Consider the following 20,306-nt stretch of genomic DNA (forward strand, 5'->3'; position numbering starts at 1 on the left):
ATTGAAAAAAAATTAGATAGTTTATAAAACAACGAAAATAAATAGAACTTACTTTTACAAGTTTAAATAATACAAAAAATAAATCAATAATAAATTAATTAAATCAACATATTATTTTACTTATATGTACAAAATAATGGTTATATCATTTATTTAAGTAACATAATAATTCAATAACAGCCACTACATAAATATATATATATATATATAAACATTATAAATTGTACAATAAATATAATAGCAAAAATAATTATTAAAAATGTTCAAAATATATGTTATCTAAAGAAAATGCTAAACACTAATTGTTAACAAAAAAATTATATATATTATAATATAAATTATTAACAAGACAAATTACAAAAAAAATTATAATAAAATTAATTAAGCTATATAAAAGGGGTAATTATTTTATATCTATCATTTTATCTATTAAAATTTTGTAGAAACTTTATAATTTCATAAAATTGCAAAACAATGAACTTTAAAATTTGGATTAAAAGGTGATAAATTATGGAACTGTAACAATTTAAACCAAATTGGAACATATATGTCATCCATTGGTTAAATCTGTTAGTCTCAGGTTTAAGTGATTTTTTAAATATGGATATTTTTTAAAACCTAAATCAAATTGTCGGATCACCGGATTAACCGCTTTGACCAAGGCCGGTTCGGGTCAAATTTAAAACCATTGATTTAAATGCAAAAATATTTTAAATACACAAAATTCTTAATAATTAACAAAATATTTGTTAAGTTATTAGTAAAATTTTTTGTCATAAAATAATCTGCGCTTACAATGTGTGGGGCAAGATCTAGTATATATATATAATTCTTATTTTGATTAGTTCAACCCATGTCTGGTCATTGTTATTTGCTAGTGTGTTCTTAGATGTAGTGTGCATAGTTTATTCCTTTCCATTACCATGTTGACGTATTAATCTAACAGTTTTTATATTGTCCACTGCCTATTTCTCTTACATATTTTTCATTTAAATTCTTCAGTCTTTGTCTCCTTTCCGATAACATTATTGTGTACATGTTTTCTTAGCATCGAGGCTTCTTCTCGTAGGATTTTGTGATACAATGGTTCTGAAGATGAGTTCAAGAACTGAAGTCTGCATGCTCCTGATTTTGGCTTTTTGCCAAATTTGTTATGTTTCAGCGCTAACAAATGGTTTAGACGGTAAGTATATTAAGATTATGATCCGACATATTCGGATATAGGAATATTTATTTCGTTTAAAAATTGGCGCAGCTTCTGCTTTACAAGCCTTGAAGAGTGAATGGACAAGGTTTCCTGAGAATTGGAAAGGCTCTGATCCTTGTGGAACCAATTGGGTTGGAATTACATGTAACAATAACAACCACATTATTTCAATGTAACAGTTATGCCTTTTCTTTTTGCTGTTTGTTTCTAATAATTCTACGCAGATGCTAACGTTGCGTTGTTGCTTGTTGAAGATCATTAGGCAACCTTAACTTGGAAGGAAAGCTTTCTGCCGATATTTCTTCGTTAGCTGAACTGCAGATCTTGTAGGTCTTCCTTCTTTATTTTGGTGCATAAAATGGATTTTTTTCTCAACTTATAATCCAATACTTTTTCTCAAAAAGAAAAAACTTGTAATCCAATATTTTTACAGGGATTTGACATCTAATTCTAAATTGTCTGGATCGCTTCCATCAAATATTGGTAACCTCAGGAAGTTGACTACCTTGTAAGAAATGAAGATGACCGTACTCATTTGTCTTATAATTTTTTTTATCTTGTCTTACAATTTCTTTCTTTTTCTTCTGTCTCCAGGAACCTTATGGAATGCGGTTTCAGTGGTGAAATCCCTGAGTCCATAGGATCTCTAGATCAACTTATAACTCTGTAAGATTCTGATTGAAGCAAGTCTCTTTTTTTTTTATTCCACTATATAAATCCATTAGTATTAATGTTTGTGTTTTCTCCGTACAGATCCCTGAACTCAAATAAATTTAGTGGAACAATTCCAGCTTCCATTGGACGATTATCTAAACTAAATTGGTTTGATATAGCTGACAATCAGATCGAAGGAACCATTCCAGTTTCTAATGGGACTTCTTCACCAGGACTGGACATGCTTCTTGAAACTAAGCATTTGTATGTATATAATACCAAATTTTCGCATTTCTCTTTGTATTTATAATCACACTCCTTTTTAGTTTACTTTACTCATTTTTAACTCCTCTTGCAGTCACTTTGGAAATAACAAGCTTTCTGGGTATATCCCAGAAAAGCTCTTCTCCTCAAACATGACTTTAATACATGTGTAAGTTTCATATTACACGTACAATAGAATGGTTAAGAGAAAGAAAAAAATGATGGTAGTGACTAAATAAGTGGTTGAATATTATTTGTTACTTTATCGTTAGGCTATTCGATGGAAACCAGTTCACAGGCGAAATTCCGAACAGCCTCAGCCTCCTTACAAATTTGACAGTGTTGTAAGTAGTAAAAGATTATTCTTACAAAATTTCAAGTTTCTATTTATTTAATTATGCTACTTCCTTAATCTCATATGCTTTTATCTTTCTTACAGACGTCTTGATAGGAATAAACTAACGGGAGATATTCCTTCAAGTCTTAATAATCTCACACGTCTGAAAGAACTGTAAGTGAGCAACTAAAGTCTTGCTTTGTGTTTGTTGATGTAAATGAAAAGATGTGAAGAGCTTGTAGTTGATTTCATATCAGGTACTTGGCTGACAACAGACTTACAGGTAGCCTTCCAAATTTATCAAGCTTGAAAAGTCTCTACACATTGTAAGTTTTCTATTTGTCTTCCTCTATTATTGTTGCTTATTTTACCCTTCTCAAACTTCTTTGTGAATCTACTTACATGAAGTAATGTGTTTATAACAGAGATGTGAGCAATAACCAATTAACATTCTCACTCATACCATCATGGATCTCTACATTAGGCTCCCTGTCAACATTGTATGAACCTATCTTTCCTTTTCCTTCAATATATATGTGTATATATATATATATATATATATATATATATTCTTGTGTACGCTTACAAAGAAAAAATGGTCTTCTACTTGATAGAAGGATGGAAGGGATCCAACTCGAAGGTCCAATACCAATCTTCCTCTTTACCCCTACTCTATTGCAGACTGTGTGAGTAAAACTAAACATGAAACTTTCATTTGGAAGTCAATTCACACTTGTATTAACTGGGTTGTTTTGTTTAAATTGACTTTGCAGTGTACTAAAGCGCAATCAGTTAGATGCAACATTGGATTTTGGTACTAACTATAGCAACCAATTAGAGTCTGTGGATTTACAAAACAATGAAATAACTAATTACAAACTAGCAGCTAATAAAGGCATCCAAGTAATGTAGGTATCACTTCGTAAATATTTATTTTTAGTTTTTCCAGTCAACTACTTATGATCTGTGATACTATTTTCACAGATTGGCAGATAATCCAGTGTGCCGAGAAGCAGGGAACCAACAGAGTGACTTCTGCAAAGAAATCCAACCTAGTACTGATTTTTCTGTTCCACAAATAAACTGTTCACTATGTGGTCAAGACAGGGAACCGAGTCCAGCGTGCCGCTGTGTGTATCCAATCACAGGAAAATTCATCTTCAGGTCTCCTTCTTTCTCCGGTTTTTCCAATAACACCAACTTCATAATGCTCCAGCAGGGGATAGAAGATTTCTTTAGGAACCTCAGTTATCAAATGGACTCCGTCGCCATCAGAAACTTTAAAGAGACTGCAACTGGTCATCAGCTTCTAGTAGACCTCTTGTTATTTCCATTGGACAAGGAGAGCTTTAATCAGACAGAAATGAATATTGCTATTTCTGCGTTTAGCACTCATACTTATAACCCTCCTCCAATATTTGGGCCTTACATTTTCCGAGCTGATCAGTACCGTCCGTTTTCTGGTAATTATTTAAAAAGACAACACACACACAATCTAACCAGATCTAAATCTGGTTTACTCATCTACTCTGATTTTTGACCCACATGCAGGAGGTTCCATTTCCATAAACATTGGCATTGTCATCGGAGCAGTAGTTGGTGCCGTGGTTCTTGTAATGTTGTTAACTATAGCTGGGATTTACGGTCTTAGGCAGAAGAAGAGAGCAGAGAAAGCCACGGGTCAAAATAATCCTTTTGGTAAGAATAAATGGTTTTACTTTGACAAAACACTTTTCTACGATTGGTGAAAATAATGACAATGTTTCTTGCAGCCAAATGGAATCAGAGTACAAGCAGTGTCGAGGCTCCGCAGCTAACGGGAGCAAAAGCATTTACTTTTGAAGAGTTGAGGAAATGCACAGACAACTTCTCAGAGGCAAATGATGTTGGAGGTGGAGGTTATGGCAAGGTTTGTGTCTTTACAATGGCCTCAGTTGAAACAAGAAATGGTATTAATTCAAATTAATCCCAATATGATTGAAATAGGTGTACAAAGGTATTCTTCCCTCTGGGAAACTCCTAGCCATCAAAAGAGCGCAACAAGGATCTTCACAAGGGGAGTTAGAATTTAAAACTGAGATTGAGCTTCTTTCAAGGGTCCATCATAAGAATGTCGTCAAACTCTTAGGCTTTTGTTTTGATCGAAGTGAACAAATGCTTGTATACGAGTACATTCCAAATGGCTCTCTTACCGACGGTCTATCAGGTATCTTTTTATTTCAATTCATTTTAACCTCACTAGCTCTTATTAATTTTGATGATAATGCAGGTAAGAATGGTATTAGACTTGATTGGACTAGAAGGCTCAAAATAGCACTTGGGTCCAGCAAGGGTTTGGCTTATCTTCATGAGCTTGCTGATCCACCAATTATACACAGAGACATCAAATCAAATAATATACTACTTGATGAAAATTTAAACGCAAAGGTTGCCGACTTTGGCCTCTCAAAACTTGTGGGAGATCCTGAGAAAAATCATGTGACAACACAAGTGAAAGGAACTATGGTGAGTAGAGAATTAGTTATACCTCTTTCTCTCATTCTTATATATATTTTATTTTTAAAACTCAAGCAGGGACGTACAACAATACGGGCTCACATGCCCCCTATTAATTTTTTATTTTTTGAAATAACTTAAGTTAATTTGACCAAATGTCTTAAAGTTTAATGAAGAAAAATGAAAAAGTGCTTCCATCAGAAATATTTTTTTGCTACTTTTAATATTGTTTCCCCAATTTTTTTTGGACAACATATTGTTTCTCCAATAAAAAATGTTTCTAGATCTGCTCCTGAACTCACGTTATAACTTGTGTTAGGGCTATCTGGATCCTGAGTACTACATGACGAATCAATTGACTGAGAAGACCGATGTGTATGGGTTTGGTGTGGTGATGCTTGAGCTATTAACTGGTAAAAGTCCGATCGTGGGCGGCAAATACGTGGTGAAAGAGGTGAAGGCAAAGATGGATAAATCAAAGAACTTGTATGACCTGCAAGAATTGGTGGCCACGACTATCATTGCAAACAGTGAAAATCTGAACGGGTTTGAGAAGTATGTGGATCTTGCTTTGAGATGTGTGGATGGGGAAGGAGTGAATAGACCATCCATGGGTGAGGTTGTCAAAGAGATTGAGAACATTATGCAGCTTGCGGGATTAAACCCTTATATTGATTCAGCGACTAATTCGAGAACGTACGAGGAAGCAAGCAAAGGATCTGGTGATCCTTATGGCTAGGAAATCCAGTGATTGAATTTTTTTTTTTGTGAAACTCATAAATGATTTCTTTCTTGATGCTTCGTGATTGTGGACTCGTAAATGAATTTGTTTTGGTTTATTATGTTTCTTCTGTTTTATATTTTCTTCACCTTCTACAGTTTTATTTGACTCTCATGTGTTTAGGGAGTTGTCAAGTATTAGGATTTTGTGGACCTATAATTCATTTGTTTGCTTGATAATTTTTGTTGAAAATGGCTTTCGTCCCTCAACAATGCCTATTAAACAATGAACTCGCCCCATTAACATAATGGGAAATCTTATATTTCATCTTTGTATATATATACAGACACTTAGTCTAAGAGAGATATCCAAATAAACACAGAGAACCATACAAATAATCTCTCTGAGGCATTGCTTCTCAAGGCATGATCACCTCTCAATTAAAGCGCGCTCGCCTCTTTTTAAATACATGCTTTCATCTAGGCACATGTGGAGTTGTGCACCTTGGAATCAACTACGATTGACTTAATCTCTATTCAAGGGTACGTATGCAATTTTTAAACGGCTTTAGCTATAATCAACAAACCTTCTTTTATGTTCTTCGCTGAGCTCGGTCTCGGTATGAAAACCTTTGATTAAACAAGCGAAGCCGTCTGTGGATAATGAAGAAATATCTTCAAAGAAGATCAAATTCGATTCAATAGGAGACAAGCAGTCACTTTAGCAACCCTAATTTTTTTTAAAAAAATCAAAGGCTAAATGGTATCTGAACACAACCCGCAAATGCATGAATAAAATTGAAATCTTTAGTTTCAAAAATTAAAAACTCGAATAGATCCAAACCAAATTCTAATGGATATGAGAATACCCATCCTTAATTCTTCTCTTACCAATGTGGTGGAAACTGGAAACTCATATAGACATAATCCACGCGTACAGCCCCTAGTATTATAAACAGAAGAAGAAGCGAGCGAATCGGTGGGTTAATCACCTGCCACGCGTCCAATTGATGGAAAATGTATCCACCTCTTTTCTTTCTTGAAATTCATCGACCGCATACTGAGTGGATGATGATCGTTCATCTTCGACAATCATATTATGGAGGAAGATACATGCTCTCATAATATTTTCAATTTTGTCCTTATCCCATAAATTAGAGGGATTTCTGACAAACGCAAATCTAGCTTGCAGCACTCCAAAGGCACGATCCACATCTTTTCGTACAGATTTTTGGGTTTTAGCAAATAATAAATGCTTCTCATGATGAACACTTTCGTGTTGACTGTGAAGAAGGCCAATATAACCAGCAGACTGGCTGTACGGAATCCTTGGATCCATAGGATTAAGAAGAGAGAAGTGATAAGAGAATAGAAACCGAAATCTGTGAGAGTTATACCAGAGAAGAGAGAAAGCTACGTAGCATGGAATCGTCCGTTGTCAAGCGTTTCGTGCTTCCGAAGCGGAACCGGAAACGGAATCGTTCCGAATCGCTCGGAATCGACATGGAATCGCGATTCGGTTTATGAGACGTTTGGAACCGTAATAGAAGCACGCGATTCAGAATTGGAAGCTTCGATGGATATATGGCCGGAAGCGTTTTGAAGAGATGAACTCTTTAGGTTTATAGAAGCTGAAAATTGTTTTGGTGGGCTTTTTAATTTTAATTTGTTTTGTGAATACGTGACCCAACTATCCCATTGTAATAACAAAACTCGACTTAACAAATTAATAAAAAGATTTAAGTTTTTGAAATTCACTTGCGTAAGAAGTTTCTGATACTTCTCCAACCTTTGTCCAGAATTGTGAGAGAAGAGAGTAAAGGTACGTAACTCTTGATTTGATAAATAATCAATTATTATAATTTGCTTGATGTGTTGTCACTTGTTTGTATATTACGTTGTTTGATCGTGAGTCACGACGTGTTTCATGTGATATTATAAAAAGAAAAATTTGTAAGAAAGTGATATATTATAAATTTCTTATTTGTATCATATTTAGTAGCTTATGCTATTACTATTCATACAAGCTTGAACTCTATTTTTATGTTATGTTTAGTTTTTTTTTCTCTTGTCAAATTTTATGCGAATTACAATATTTTAATTATGTTTTAAATGTTTATCATCTAAAATAATTTTATTTTTTTGCTTCAATATATATATACACACGTTTCCAACACGTACCCGCTTCCTAAATATTTTTAAAAATGCGCTTCCACGTTTCCTTTCGCTTCCGCTTCCGCGTACCCGCTTCCGCGTACCCGCTTCCGCGTACCCGCTTCCGTTTCCATGCATCATAGAGAGAAAGAAGATGATGGAGATTAAATCGTTCAGTGGAAGGATGGTTTAATAGGTGAAACTTTAATTAACACTATCATAATGACCTAACTACAAAAGTACATCTCAATTATTACACATTACACAACCATAATAACCTAACTACCAAGTGCATTAACTACCAAACAAACCACCCTTGCAAACAAACTAGACTATCAATTCAGTATACAAACAAGAATACTTCATAACGGAAACAAGAGTTCAAGTCTACACGCTTTGGTTGCAATCAAACTAGATATTTATTTCAGTATAGAAACTAGATTCTGTCACGACTATTCATCACACAAATAAACTCTCCACCATTCATCACAGAAACAATAGTTCATGCCTACACGAGTTAATATACCAACTAGATTACTTGGGAGGTGAAGAGAAAGTTAATTACCTTGAGCTGTGGACGAAATGGTTGTTTCTCTTAGAGCTGTTTACTAATAGAAACCGGGTTATTGTAGTTGAACCTCACCTCACCTATTAACCTCGGAATCAAAAGAACACACATATCAGTATCATGAAATAACCACACTCTGTCAAAGACTCTAGAGACGAAAAATTACTATCAGATTAATAACAGAAACGAAAAAAAAAATAGCAAAGCAAAGCAATCAAAGCAATGAACGAGTAAAAATTAGCCAATATCCCTAAATCGATTTTTGAAAGCCCTATAATAGATATATAGCAACGCAATCAAAGCAATGAACGAGTACAAATTACTATCAGATTAATAACACAAACGAAAAAAAAATATACATGCAAATCCCAACAAAGTAGATCAAAAACGAGAACCAAATACATGCAAATCATACAGAGGAGTAACACCTACCCTTTCACCTTCGAATCACGGAATACGATGTTGATGAGAGAGGAGAACCGTCGACAGAACCGTCAACAGATCCGTCGAGAGAACCGTCGAGAGATTCAGAGTCGGGAGGAGATGTCTCGGGAGGAGATCCGCCGGGAGGAGAACCGTCAGAGAGGAGATGCGCCGTTGAGACAAAATCCCCTTTTCAATCGCCGTGAGAGAGAACAGAAGAGATGAGGAAAGTGAAACTCGATCCAAAATCGATTTTGCCCTTACGAATTTTCATCCGCCATTCCCACGACGCCACATATCTCCTAAGGACGAGATAAAAGACTTCTTAGTTAAGCTTGTGATATTGGCTAATTTATATTTAAATTAAATACGATTAATGCTAAGATATGTCATTAGCATCACCGATAATGTTGCCCTAAGGACAAATCCCGTGGGCTGCTTTTAACTAACGGTGAGATTACGAACGATGCTCTCTATTGCTCTTCCCCTCTTTTTTTTTTCTTTTTTCTTTTCCTTTTTTCTTTTAGTCAGCTAAATAGCGAAATTGAGAATCGTTAGCTGCGTGCGTCTAGGGTTTAGATTTATCAAGAGAATCATCGTCGCTTCGAATCCCCCCAAATCAAACACGATTCGTAGCATCTCTGCGTCCGTTCTCGTTCACTGATCTGATTTTGCAGCTAAAATGGTGGAGTCCGATGATGGAGTTGATTTCAAGGCTTATAGTCCGATCGAGAGCTCTCTGTTTTCCTTTCAATGTGTTTGGTCCACGAAGAAGAAGAGAAGTTCGAAATTAGTCAAGTCCAAAGAGTTCAGCAGGAAAGAGGAGAGAGAGAGAGAGGGAGGCATGAGGCCGCGTCCTGTGATATTCAGAGTCTATAGTAGGAAAAGGAATCGGCTTTCGCGTGTGGATAATGTCTCAGCAGACGGAGTTGAAGTTATTCTTAAAGAAGCACCATCTCATGAGAAACTGCAACACTCTGATCATGATGATCATGATGGTATGTTATTAGGTGATTGGATTAAACAAAAGAGGAAAGAATCCGAGGTGACGACTGTGTCTGTAACGAAAGTGGAACCTTTAGAAGATACAATATTACCTAGTTGGAGTCGTAGGAAGAACAGACGCAGAGTAGGAGTTGAGGTTAAATCTGTTATGAAAGTGGAACCTTCTGAGGATCATGGAAGATCCACTGGTAGAAAGAGAGACAGACGCCAAGTGGAACATGAAGAAGATGTGGCTTGGGAAGAAGAACTTCAAATGATTTCTAAGATCCAGGCAACAAAGCCAAGAAGAAGAAGAAGAGGTTCCCACAGTCCTGAGCATGTCACATTTGTTAGTGGATCACGCTCACGTTCGCCAGATTCAGAGGTGTCAGATTCCCTTCTGAAAAATGGGTGTTCTGATGACCCTGAAAGCATGAAAACTTCTTCAAAGGTAAAGCTATTTTGGTATCAATCAACGAAGAACTATGAACGTGTTCATGTACTGAGCTTTTCCAAATAATTTTTGGGATTGGCAGGAATCTAAGGAACGCATTCCCATTTGCCATCAGTGTTTGAAAGGGGAAAGGATAACACTTCTCGTTTGCAGTGAATGTGAAGAGACAATGTATTGTCTTCAATGTATAAGGAAATGGTTAGTTTCTTTCTTGTCTTAACTTTAGTCTATTTCTCTGTCTATATACTTCATTCGTCGTTTCTTGCAGGTATCCACATCTATCTGAGGATGATATCGTTGATAAATGTCCTTTCTGCCACAAAAATTGTAATTGCAACAGATGCTTGCATTTGAATGGTTTAATCGAGGTATAAGATTATTTCTAGCATCCATCCGCAGAAGAAGTCGGTTTAACACAAGATGTTTCTTTGTTAACTCGTATCTCTGCTCTTGAATTGACAGACAACGAAGAGGGACCTCGCGAATTCTGAAAGACGCCATCATCTCCAATACTTAATTGCTTTGATGCTTCCATTTTTGAATATGTTATCCCAGTCCCAGAATCAAGAGATTGAAACTGAGGCAAACGCTCAAGGTATGAATCTTACGCTACTAATAAATGGCTTATGTTGCTATATGCGTTTTTCTGCTCACTTATGAATTGTTTCTGCAGGATTACAGCCTTTTGAAGTTGACGTAACTAGCGCAGTGAGCTACTGTGATGAACGTGTATATTGGTAAAGCACACTTATGTTATCTAATACAGAGTTGGGATCTTTTTTTTTTAAAGTTCAACTTAGTTCTAGAGGCTCTTGCTGAGTTCATTTGTGTTGCAGTGATCATTGTGCAACTTCAATTGTTGACTTGCACCGGAGCTGCCCAAAGTGCTCTTTCGAGCTTTGTTTGAACTGTTGTCAAGAGATTCGCGAAGGTTCTATGTCCCAACGCCCTGAAACGAAGCTGCAGTATGTTAATAAAGGATACAAGTACATGCATGGTTTAGAAATGGAACCGAGCTCCTCTTCTGTTTCCGAGGAGGATGAAGAAGCTAACACATCCGCAAAGTGGAATGCTGGTTCCGATGGAAGCATCCCTTGTGCACCAAAAGAGCTAGGTGGTTGTGGTGATTGTATGTTGGAGCTTAAGCGAATCCTACCACAGAACCGGATCTCAGACTTGGAACAAAAGGCAGAGGCTTTCTTGGCATCATACGATAACAGCCCTCGAGTGTCGAAATGTAAATGTTCTGCCTTGGAGACAGATATGACAAGGAAAACAGCTTCTAGGAATGGATCAACCGACAACTACTTGTTCTGTCCACGATCTCTTGATGTTTTGAAGGAAGAAGGGCTTCTGCATTTTCAAGAGCATTGGAAAAAGGGTGAACCGGTAATCGTTGGGAACGCTCTTGATAACACACATGGTTTAAGCTGGGAGCCGATGGTTATGTGGAGGGCGTTATGCGAAAATTTGGATTCAACAGCAAGTTCTAAGATGTCTGAAGTGAAAGCTATTGATTGTTTAGCTAATTGTGAGGTATAATATTTCATTCCGTATTATAATACTTCACTTTCTGAAATGATTGATAGGTTCTAATCTCTTTTTTTTTTTTTAATAATCAATAAAATATTCAGGTGGAGATCAATACTCGTCATTTCTTTGAAGGTTATAGCAAAGGAAGAACGTACGGAAACTTCTGGCCTGAGATGTTAAAGCTAAAGGACTGGCCTCCTTCTGATAAGTTCGAAGATCTTTTACCTCGTCACTGTGACGAGTTCATATCCGCATTGCCTTTTCAAGAATATAGCGATCCTAGAACCGGGATTCTGAACATTGCAGCAAAGCTTCCTGAAGGACTTATCAAACCAGATTTGGGTCCGAAAACGTACATTGCCTACGGGATTCCAGATGAGCTTGGTAGAGGTGACTCCGTGACTAAGCTTCACTGCGATATGTCAGACGCGGTAAAACTTTCATTAGTTTGTTTGTACACTTTTGGTCTTTTTTCAATGGCTAACACTAACTACCTTTTTGTAGGTTAATATTCTGACGCATACAACTGAAGTAACATTAAGTCAAGAACAGATATCTGCAGTCAAAGACCTGAAGCAGAAACACAAGGAACAGAATAAGCTAGAGGAACAGGGCAGTGGAGACAAAGACATTGCCTGCGGCCGTGAGGAAGAAGGAATGGACATGCCAGAGATTATGAGCTATGAAAAACAGCAGAATCATGACGAAACAGGAAGTGCTCTTTGGGACATTTTTAGGAGAGAAGATGTTCCAAAGTTAGAAGAGTATCTAAGAAAGCATTGCAAAGAATTTAGACACACTTTTTGTTGTCCGGTTACAAAGGTAAACAACACCCACTGCATGACAACATGTTTACTTTTCAGATACACTGACAAATGTTTTGACATGTTCTTCATTCAGGTTTATCACCCGATACACGACCAATCATGCTATTTAACCGTAGAGCATAAAAGAAAACTCAAGGCGGAGTTTGGTATGTTAAATTGCTCTCTTTCGGGTCTCTGTATCGACAAACTAAATGGTTTATCTGAAATTGTAGGGATCGAACCATGGACATTTGTGCAAAAGCTAGGAGAAGCTGTGTTTATTCCTGCGGGTTGCCCTCATCAAGTCCGGAATCTAAAGGTAAAACACACATGGTTTCTGATCTTCCTCCACTTTAATTTTGTTCCCTTACCCAATTTGCGATGTAATTGAAAATTTAATTGAGAGAATTTATCTTTGTGATGTGTATGTTGGGACAGTCGTGCACCAAAGTTGCAGTTGACTTTGTGTCACCAGAGAACATCCATGAGTGTCTACGTCTCACCGAAGAGTTTCGTCAACTTCCCAAGAACCACAAGGCCAGAGAGGACAAACTTGAGGTAAGTCTTTTCTCTCTTTATATTCTTTTTCTTGTTTACGTGTTTTTGTGAGCTTATTTATTGTATATTTTTAGTCTGATATCTGGATCAAGTTAGGAGAGATGGGCATTTGAACCAAACCAATTTACTTGAAACACAAAATTATTTTAGAATGGACCCCAAATCAATTTGAACCGTAATCTAACAAAAATGACCAAATTTTTGTTTTCAAAATTAATTAATTAATTTGTATTTGAAATATACTTGAATGATTTTTTTGGAACACCAATTACTTGTATCAATTTTAAACGTCCAATGGACATAGACGGAGAGAACCTCGGCAAAGTGATAAACGAAGACAACTAAATCGGTTAGTTCCGTCGGCTTTGGAGAAGCGATGAGGCCTTGGGAAGGCGGTGAAGGAGGAAGTCGGCTCTTAGGGTTTTAGAGGAGCCAGATCTAGTTTTTCCCTTTTTAGATCTTCTGCGACTCCGGCTTCGGCGACGATGTACTGAGACGTCTTCTCAAGCTTGGATCTTCGTCCCCCGGGGTGGTGAGACAACCAGAGAAGATTTGGTCGGACTGTGAACAGAAGCTATGTCTCCCGGTTCTCGCGGATATCATGTATTGAGGTAAGCACCGAGGGAGTTGTCAACCGTAGGTGCTCGCCTCTCGATGGTACATGGCGGAGCTGCTACATCCCAGCGTCAGAGGAGGTCGGTTGTGGTCTCTGGCGGTATTAGCTCTGCACTTCTGGAGATGAACTGTTGAACCGTCACAGTGTTTGTCGCTGAGTCCCGCTTTTCAGTCCGGATCTCTGTGTCCGATTTATGGCTGAGGACTGAACATTGACCAACCGAGGTATGCGGCTATATTGAGAACGCGCCTTTTGGTGAAGATGCATTTGGGTCACAATCATCACGCCTATCTTTTGGTACCACTTGCTAGATTAATAATTGGATTCTCGTATTCAGTCATGTATCTCGGCTGTTAGTAGATGTTGTCATGTCTCGAAGTCGAATTTAGGAGGTTGAAGAGATGAATCACTTCGGGTTTTGGGGTGATTTCATTCTCACAGTGGTCCAATATACAATGGGGGTTTCAATTAGGTAGGATTGAGTCCAACTTAGTGACTAAATTCGGTACTAGATTGCCTCATTGTATCAGTGGTATAAACACTTGTGGTCAAGTACTTGTATCTAGATTATTGGTGAAATGAATGTTGTTGATGAGTCGAAAAAAAAGACAACTAAATCATAAAAAAAGATAGATGCGATAAATGAAGAAGAGACCCGTAGAGAAACTTCACTTTGTATCATAAAGCCGTCGACGTTCGAATTAGCAGAATAGAGTAAGAAAACAAAACTGACGTTGAAGTATCCAACTAATGGGGTTTGAGATCGGTGGTAGACCGTCTCAAATATGGTGCTAGGATCTCTGAAGAGAGAGAGAGAGAGAGAGAGAGGTGGTGGATGATTCTCCATAAATTTTCCTTGGTAAAAAAGATGGAGCACGAAACTCCGTTTCTAAAGAACTCAGCAGGGGAGTAGCAAATGTAGCGCGACAAAGGAGATGATGGACGTAAATCGTAGCAGCTAAAAGTAGAATCATGAACTTTGGCTCTAAAGAGCTCGTCGGGAAAGACATTGAACTTGACAAGGAGCCTCATCGTAACAGTTCTAGACTTGATATTGATGTGTGGCTGCAAAGAAGCCGGTTAAGCTGCAAGGTTTGGGGGTTGATAGTGCAAGGAGAGGGTCGGAATAGTTTGTGCACAGATATAGCTCTTTCAATACAAGTATTCTTAATGGGCCTTGTTGTGTAAGTAGGCTTTGAAGATGGGCTGTGATAGACCCAACCATGAGCCAAGCCCACACACGTATGAAAGAGAGTGAATCTCGAGAAGGAGTCAGGCTGAAGCACAGTGGATGTGAGAAGGTAGGAGAAGAGCAGAGCAAATCCAAACCGTGATGAAAGCATAGCGCCAAGGACTGTCGCAGTCTGAGACAATGTGAATGGTGGAGGCGCAGCAGAATATAGAAAACAAGATCTGGTGAGTGAGACCACGAGCTAAGTAGATCCAGCGTTTCCACTTGAACTGAGAGGAGCGGTGATGAGGAGTGAAGTAGGAGTAGCGGCAATGACAAGATGAGCCGGAGAGACAGTAATGACGAGGGAAGCAAGAAATGTGGCGATGAAGTGAGAAACGTGAAGCAATGAGAGGAACAGTTGTGGCAGCGGTGACTACGAGATGGACAAGGGAGTCAGTTACAATGAGGGGAGCGAGTTGGAGCGACAGAGAGAAATGACAACATGAAGTAAAGCTGGTGGTGGTGGTGGTGGAGGACTGGCTGGAGAATAGAAGAGAGAACATAGTAGAGCTCGATGCCATCGAGCTAGATCAATGTCGAGTAAAAGCAGTTGATGGCGCCTCGGAGAACATTCCCGAGAGAGAAGTTCTAGCTAGATACATGATACTAGACCTTGATTTATTAATTCAAAAGTTGAATATATTGCAACAAGGGTGTTGAATTTTTGAAAGAAATACATGATTAGACAAGTTGAAACTTTTTGGGGCCCTTTTGCCATATGTCAGCTTTTCATTGGTTGTCCAAATTCATTTTTTCTTATAATCTATAAATAGAAACTAATCTCGTTATATTTGGATACTGAAAACACCATTTTCAGATTTTTGTAATTTTATTTGTTTTAATAATGATTTTTTTTATTTCTCGCCTTTAATACTTGTTTTTATTAAAATTATAGAACAAAAAAAATAACAAAAATTATTTAAAACACTTGTTTAACTTTTAACTGTTGTAATTTAATTTTAATCAATAATTGTTAATATGTTATCACAAAAAACATATAAGAAAACAAAATTGTAAAAGAAAAAAATTGTAAGGTAGGGTGTTAGAAATTTTTTCAACAAACTATTGTAGAATATAAAACTATCAAACAATGGTTTCAACATTCAAGACCCTCCACATCACCTGTTTGATCTGAATGTTTAGCCCCTCAAAGAGACCAGTGTAGATGAGGCGTCGGTCGGTCTTAGAAACAGCAACAACAGTGTAAGGTGTTATCAACTTGAGGTGTGGCAACCTAGGGATCACCAGGTAGCTCTTGCGCATCACATGGCTGACCAACTTGATCTTTGTGGGAACCACATGTCCAAACAGGAACAGAAAAGCAAGCAAAAGGGGCCTAATCAAAGATGGTATTGTTTCTCTACAAAAATGTAAACGCTCTCAATGGCTAGGCAACATTCTCTTCGACATTCTCTTTCTGAGTTAGTTGGTGATCTTTCATTAGTGGGCATTATCTTACATCCAATTAAATAAGGTTCACAATGCATCTTTTGAATTACTAACTCTTGGTTTACTACCAATACCTAAATCGCTGCATCCTTGAAATGGTATGATCTTTGATCATGTTTATCCGACGAATCATACATGGGTTCTAAATACTGCTAGGCGTACAAAAACAAGATGCTCCGAACTAGCCTTGCCTTTGCGGACTAAGGCGTTTTCCTCTGCGCCATAGCGACAAAAATGATTGACGTTTAGGCCAATGATTGGAGCATTATACTGGGTGGGTTGTCGGTACGTGCAAGGCAAGCGAATCTGATTTCTTCTCACGTTCTAAAGAAGTAATAAATCGACTACAACAATGTGTGATAATGGAAGAGCCTTCAAGTTCATTTCTAGGGATCATCCTCCATGTGTGAAAAGAAAAGTTTGTTAATGTTTTCTGTGTGTTTGCCTGCTTTGCTTGCTGAACACGTCTTTATATCCACTAGTATTTTGAGTGGTTCACAAAGTACAGCTTTTGATTAACATAAAAAAAATATTGGGTCCAATGATCTTTTAGATCTTCTATGATGCCAAATATTCAAATATCTAAATGATATAATTACCTCATTATATTTGGGCAAGTGATCTTAGATCTTGAATGATGGTTGATATCCTGAATTCATGTATATGTTTTCACAACAATGTGGCTTCAATTGGTGGAAATTGTCAGAAATACATTAGTATCTGCATATGCGTTTGTTTCTAACCGTTGTAGTAGTCGTATGAAGTGCTTAATAATGTTTGAAATTGTGACCATTTTTCGTTTAAACCAGTCAAACCTTGAAAGCATAGGTTCTTTACCGCCAACCTCACATGATTTGGGACCTAACTAACATATGCAATGGATTCACTAAAAATTCTCTATCAGTCAATGAATCCTAAAGACAAATAGAGAAATCATTTCCTATATCCAAGAAATGCTCGCCTTTTGGATTCCGCTTTACTCAAAAGTGAGTGACTGCTCATCGGAACTGTTATAGTCAGAATATCGAGAATTCAAGTTTTTTTTGTATATGCCATTATTTTGATGCTATGTAGAAACTACCCGTAAAAACAAACTTGCAAAATGGATTCGTTGTTGTTCCTGATCCTGCTTCACTTTAATTGTTATTTGAACGCTTGGGGATATGGACGTCTAAACTTCAGACGATTTTATCGTTGGCTTTTTTTTTTTTTTGCTATGTTCGCCTGAAACGTGTTTTAAACATGTCACAGCCAAGTCACACAATCTAAATTCTAAAGCTTAAATTACAAGTGTTATTACGGATAAAAATAGTAACAATAACAATAGAAAAACATATGCTCTTGTCAACTTTTCGTTATTGTAATATTGGTTAGTATTCAGATAAAAAAAAAAAAAAAAAAAAAAAAAAAGTTAGTATTCAGATAAGATAATATTCTGCACATTTCTTAGTTAGTACATGTATTTGATGAAGGATGCTATATATTCATTCCATTCTTCTTTAATATATATTTACTGGGCATGCCATTTAATGTTTTTATTTGTATTATTTGTGTAACAGATAAAGAAGATGGTGATCTATGCGATCGAGCAAACTCTCAAAGAATTTGAGATGTTATCGTAAGAGTCCAAACCAATGCTCCAATAGTTGAAGACTGCTTTTTGGAGAGTGCGGTCTGGCCAAGAATGCATAGCTATATAAGCTAAAATTTATTGTGCCTTAGCTGTGTAGGGAGGGACTTGGATTCTGTATACATATTAAAAGAAAAAAGATGTAAGCTCTATGATAAGATAAGCAAAACAACATTGTTAGTTTGTCATCTTATATATAATTTGAGATTTTTTATCCCTTCTTAGTTTGTCCACCTAAACAAACTATAAACACTTCCACTTAAGTTTATTAAAAATAATCATGTAATACATAAATATGATTAGAATTAATAAAGATGAAATATGTAGTGAATATAAAAATAAATTCTCATTGATGTCGAAAATATAACAATAATAAATAAAATCCCATTAAAACATATATTACAATTTTAAAATAATACAAAAATTTTATAGTTCACTAATAGTATTAAACACAATAACAGGACATGATTTATTTGTAATAATAGTATTTTAGTTTTCAACCATAATAATAGACAAAAATCACAGTATTTAAAATGTTAGATAATTTATGAATTTCAAATATAATATATAGTATATTTAAACAAAATAGAGCATGCTTTCACATTAAGTATTAACATATTCACTATTTTATAAAATTTGAGCGGTTGATTAATTCTAAACTACTACTATTATTAAATGTAAGATAAAATATAATTTACAAAGCACATCAATTAATAAAATAATCATGAATAATGTGATAATAACTATGGATGACTATTTAAAATGTTAAGTAATTTATTAATTTTCAAATTTAGTATATGTTAATTACTGTAAATGGAATAATTACATAAATGTATTTATATATTTAAAGAAAATAAATTTTATTTTACATAAATACTAAAATATGCAATATCTAATAAAATTTAAGTGATTATAATATTTATTCATAAAGTTGCTTTGATTAATTAGAACAAAATATCATGTAGGGGAATTACCCAAAATATAAAAGATAATTTGTATATATATTGTGTTATTATCTGAAATTAAAAAAAATTAAAAATAGAAAATACATAACTAAATATTAATCAAGTAAAATTCTTAATTTTATAATTGAAAATAGAATATTGAGTGATATTTATTTATTTCTATATAATGAATATAATATACAAATAAATTAAAAATTTATAATATATAAGAATTTTCAAATGAAAACATAAATAATAATTTATCATTAATCTTTAAATTAGTAACGCATAAATTAATAAATAATTATAAAATGTGTATGCCCGCATGCATGGAGTACACACTTAATTTTTGTAATAGTCGTTTTATAGAAAGAGTCTCAGGGATTAAAATTTTGATTTTTCTAATTCAAAACGACGTCATTTTGATTAAAGAATCAAACGACTAATTTTCATCCATTGATTGTCACATATTATGCTACATGGAAGTTGGTTCACCCTTATTTAATCTTTGATTTGGTAGGGTAATATCTTGCTCTTACCATTTGTTTGGATCCGAGAGGACGCGATCAAATTTGTATGGATCAAAATAGGCCATTTTCTCGACCCATATGGTCACATTAGAAATCATTAAGCTATCCTGAATAAAGTATTAAGACAAAACAAACAAATCATAAACAGTGGCGGAGGCAGCTAAGAATCATGTGGGTCATTTGACCCATATCAATATTAAGAATTAATTAAATTTTAGGAGAAATTTGTAGTATATCTTGATTAATTGGTTAAGTTTCAGTAGTTTGACCACTTCAGTATCTATCCAATTTCATATATATACACTTTTGATCCCATTGGTTTATTTTCCTAACTCCGCCACTGATCATAAATATGCATACATATATAGTATTGAACCAAACAAATAAAAGCATACATATATAGTATATGAACATGGTAAAATATGCATTGCCCCTCCTTTTAACAGCAGAATTTAGACCACAATAATCAAAAAGGTGTAGCTTAAAGTATTGTCTTTTATTGACTCTTATCATTAGACAAAAGAATAGATTCCCATGGAGTTGTAATGGTTCATGCACACTTGGACTATTGTGAGAAATGTTTCTCTAAAAGCACATGCTAATTAATTACTTACTAAATTTATTTTCTGGTCTTGCAATGTTTGGTGAGATTTAGAATAAAGTTACAAGGAAAAGATAAATAGAAATAAGTTATGAGACTTATGTTTGAATAATAATTATTCACCTTTTTCACAGAGAAAAATAA

General features: G+C 35.6%; 2 protein-coding genes across 7 annotated transcripts; both read left to right on the top strand.

The window, feature by feature from the left end:
• Nucleotides 1-466: 466 nt before the first annotated feature.
• LOC106357103 (leucine-rich repeat receptor protein kinase HPCA1-like) lies at nucleotides 467-5,816 on the top strand. The gene is made up of 19 exons (XM_048739788.1): nucleotides 467-1,183; nucleotides 1,256-1,379; nucleotides 1,462-1,533; nucleotides 1,641-1,715; nucleotides 1,802-1,873; nucleotides 1,961-2,125; nucleotides 2,220-2,294; nucleotides 2,398-2,469; nucleotides 2,565-2,636; nucleotides 2,720-2,788; nucleotides 2,888-2,962; nucleotides 3,077-3,148; nucleotides 3,236-3,370; nucleotides 3,447-3,925; nucleotides 4,014-4,160; nucleotides 4,235-4,371; nucleotides 4,449-4,668; nucleotides 4,732-4,967; nucleotides 5,278-5,816. Exons 1-19 carry the CDS (start codon nucleotides 1,084-1,086, stop codon nucleotides 5,695-5,697), a joined length of 2,817 nt encoding a protein of 938 aa, XP_048595745.1. The 5' UTR covers nucleotides 467-1,083; the 3' UTR covers nucleotides 5,698-5,816.
• Nucleotides 5,817-9,276: 3,460 nt separating this feature from the next.
• On the top strand, nucleotides 9,277-18,307 carry LOC106417203 (lysine-specific demethylase JMJ25-like). Of its 6 annotated transcripts, none has more exons than XM_048739786.1 (13): nucleotides 9,277-10,258; nucleotides 10,344-10,459; nucleotides 10,530-10,629; nucleotides 10,724-10,856; nucleotides 10,935-10,998; nucleotides 11,098-11,797; nucleotides 11,896-12,225; nucleotides 12,299-12,616; nucleotides 12,695-12,767; nucleotides 12,834-12,919; nucleotides 13,039-13,158; nucleotides 16,152-16,378; nucleotides 16,614-17,013. In XM_048739786.1, exons 1-13 carry the CDS (start codon nucleotides 9,506-9,508, stop codon nucleotides 16,681-16,683), a joined length of 3,090 nt encoding a protein of 1,029 aa, XP_048595743.1. In that variant the 5' UTR covers nucleotides 9,277-9,505; the 3' UTR covers nucleotides 16,684-17,013. The 6 variants fall into 6 exon arrangements, with proteins under 6 accessions (XP_048595743.1, XP_013713562.2, XP_013713603.2 ...); XM_013858108.3 differs by having other exon boundaries at nucleotides 16,152-16,357; XM_013858149.2 differs by lacking the exons at nucleotides 16,152-16,378; nucleotides 16,614-17,013 and adding an exon at nucleotides 18,017-18,307 and having other exon boundaries at nucleotides 9,279-10,258.
• Nucleotides 18,308-20,306: the final 1,999 nt, after the last annotated feature.

The sequence above is a fragment of the Brassica napus genome, chromosome A9 (genome assembly GCF_020379485.1).
Source record: "Brassica napus cultivar Da-Ae chromosome A9, Da-Ae, whole genome shotgun sequence".
In the NCBI taxonomy this organism is placed as follows: Eukaryota; Viridiplantae; Streptophyta; class Magnoliopsida; order Brassicales; family Brassicaceae; genus Brassica; species Brassica napus.

What these genes read in the sequence shown, in the direction of transcription:
- LOC106357103 (XM_048739788.1), top strand. Translation starts at nt 1,084, where the DNA reads ATGGTTCTGAAGATGAGTTCAAGAACTGAAGTCTGCATGCTCCTGATT. An exon ending in AACAACCACATTATTTCAAT is followed by an intron (nt 1,380 to 1,461) that starts GTAACAGTTATG and finishes TGCTTGTTGAAG; the next exon opens with ATCATTAGGCAACCTTAACT. An exon ending in CACAAGTGAAAGGAACTATG is followed by an intron (nt 4,968 to 5,277) that starts GTGAGTAGAGAA and finishes AACTTGTGTTAG; the next exon opens with GGCTATCTGGATCCTGAGTA.
- LOC106417203 (XM_048739786.1), top strand. Translation starts at nt 9,506, where the DNA reads ATGGTGGAGTCCGATGATGGAGTTGATTTCAAGGCTTATAGTCCGATC. An exon ending in TGTGATGAACGTGTATATTG is followed by an intron (nt 10,999 to 11,097) that starts GTAAAGCACACT and finishes TTTGTGTTGCAG; the next exon opens with TGATCATTGTGCAACTTCAA. An exon ending in CCAGAGAGGACAAACTTGAG is followed by an intron (nt 13,159 to 16,151) that starts GTAAGTCTTTTC and finishes CTGAATGTTTAG; the next exon opens with CCCCTCAAAGAGACCAGTGT.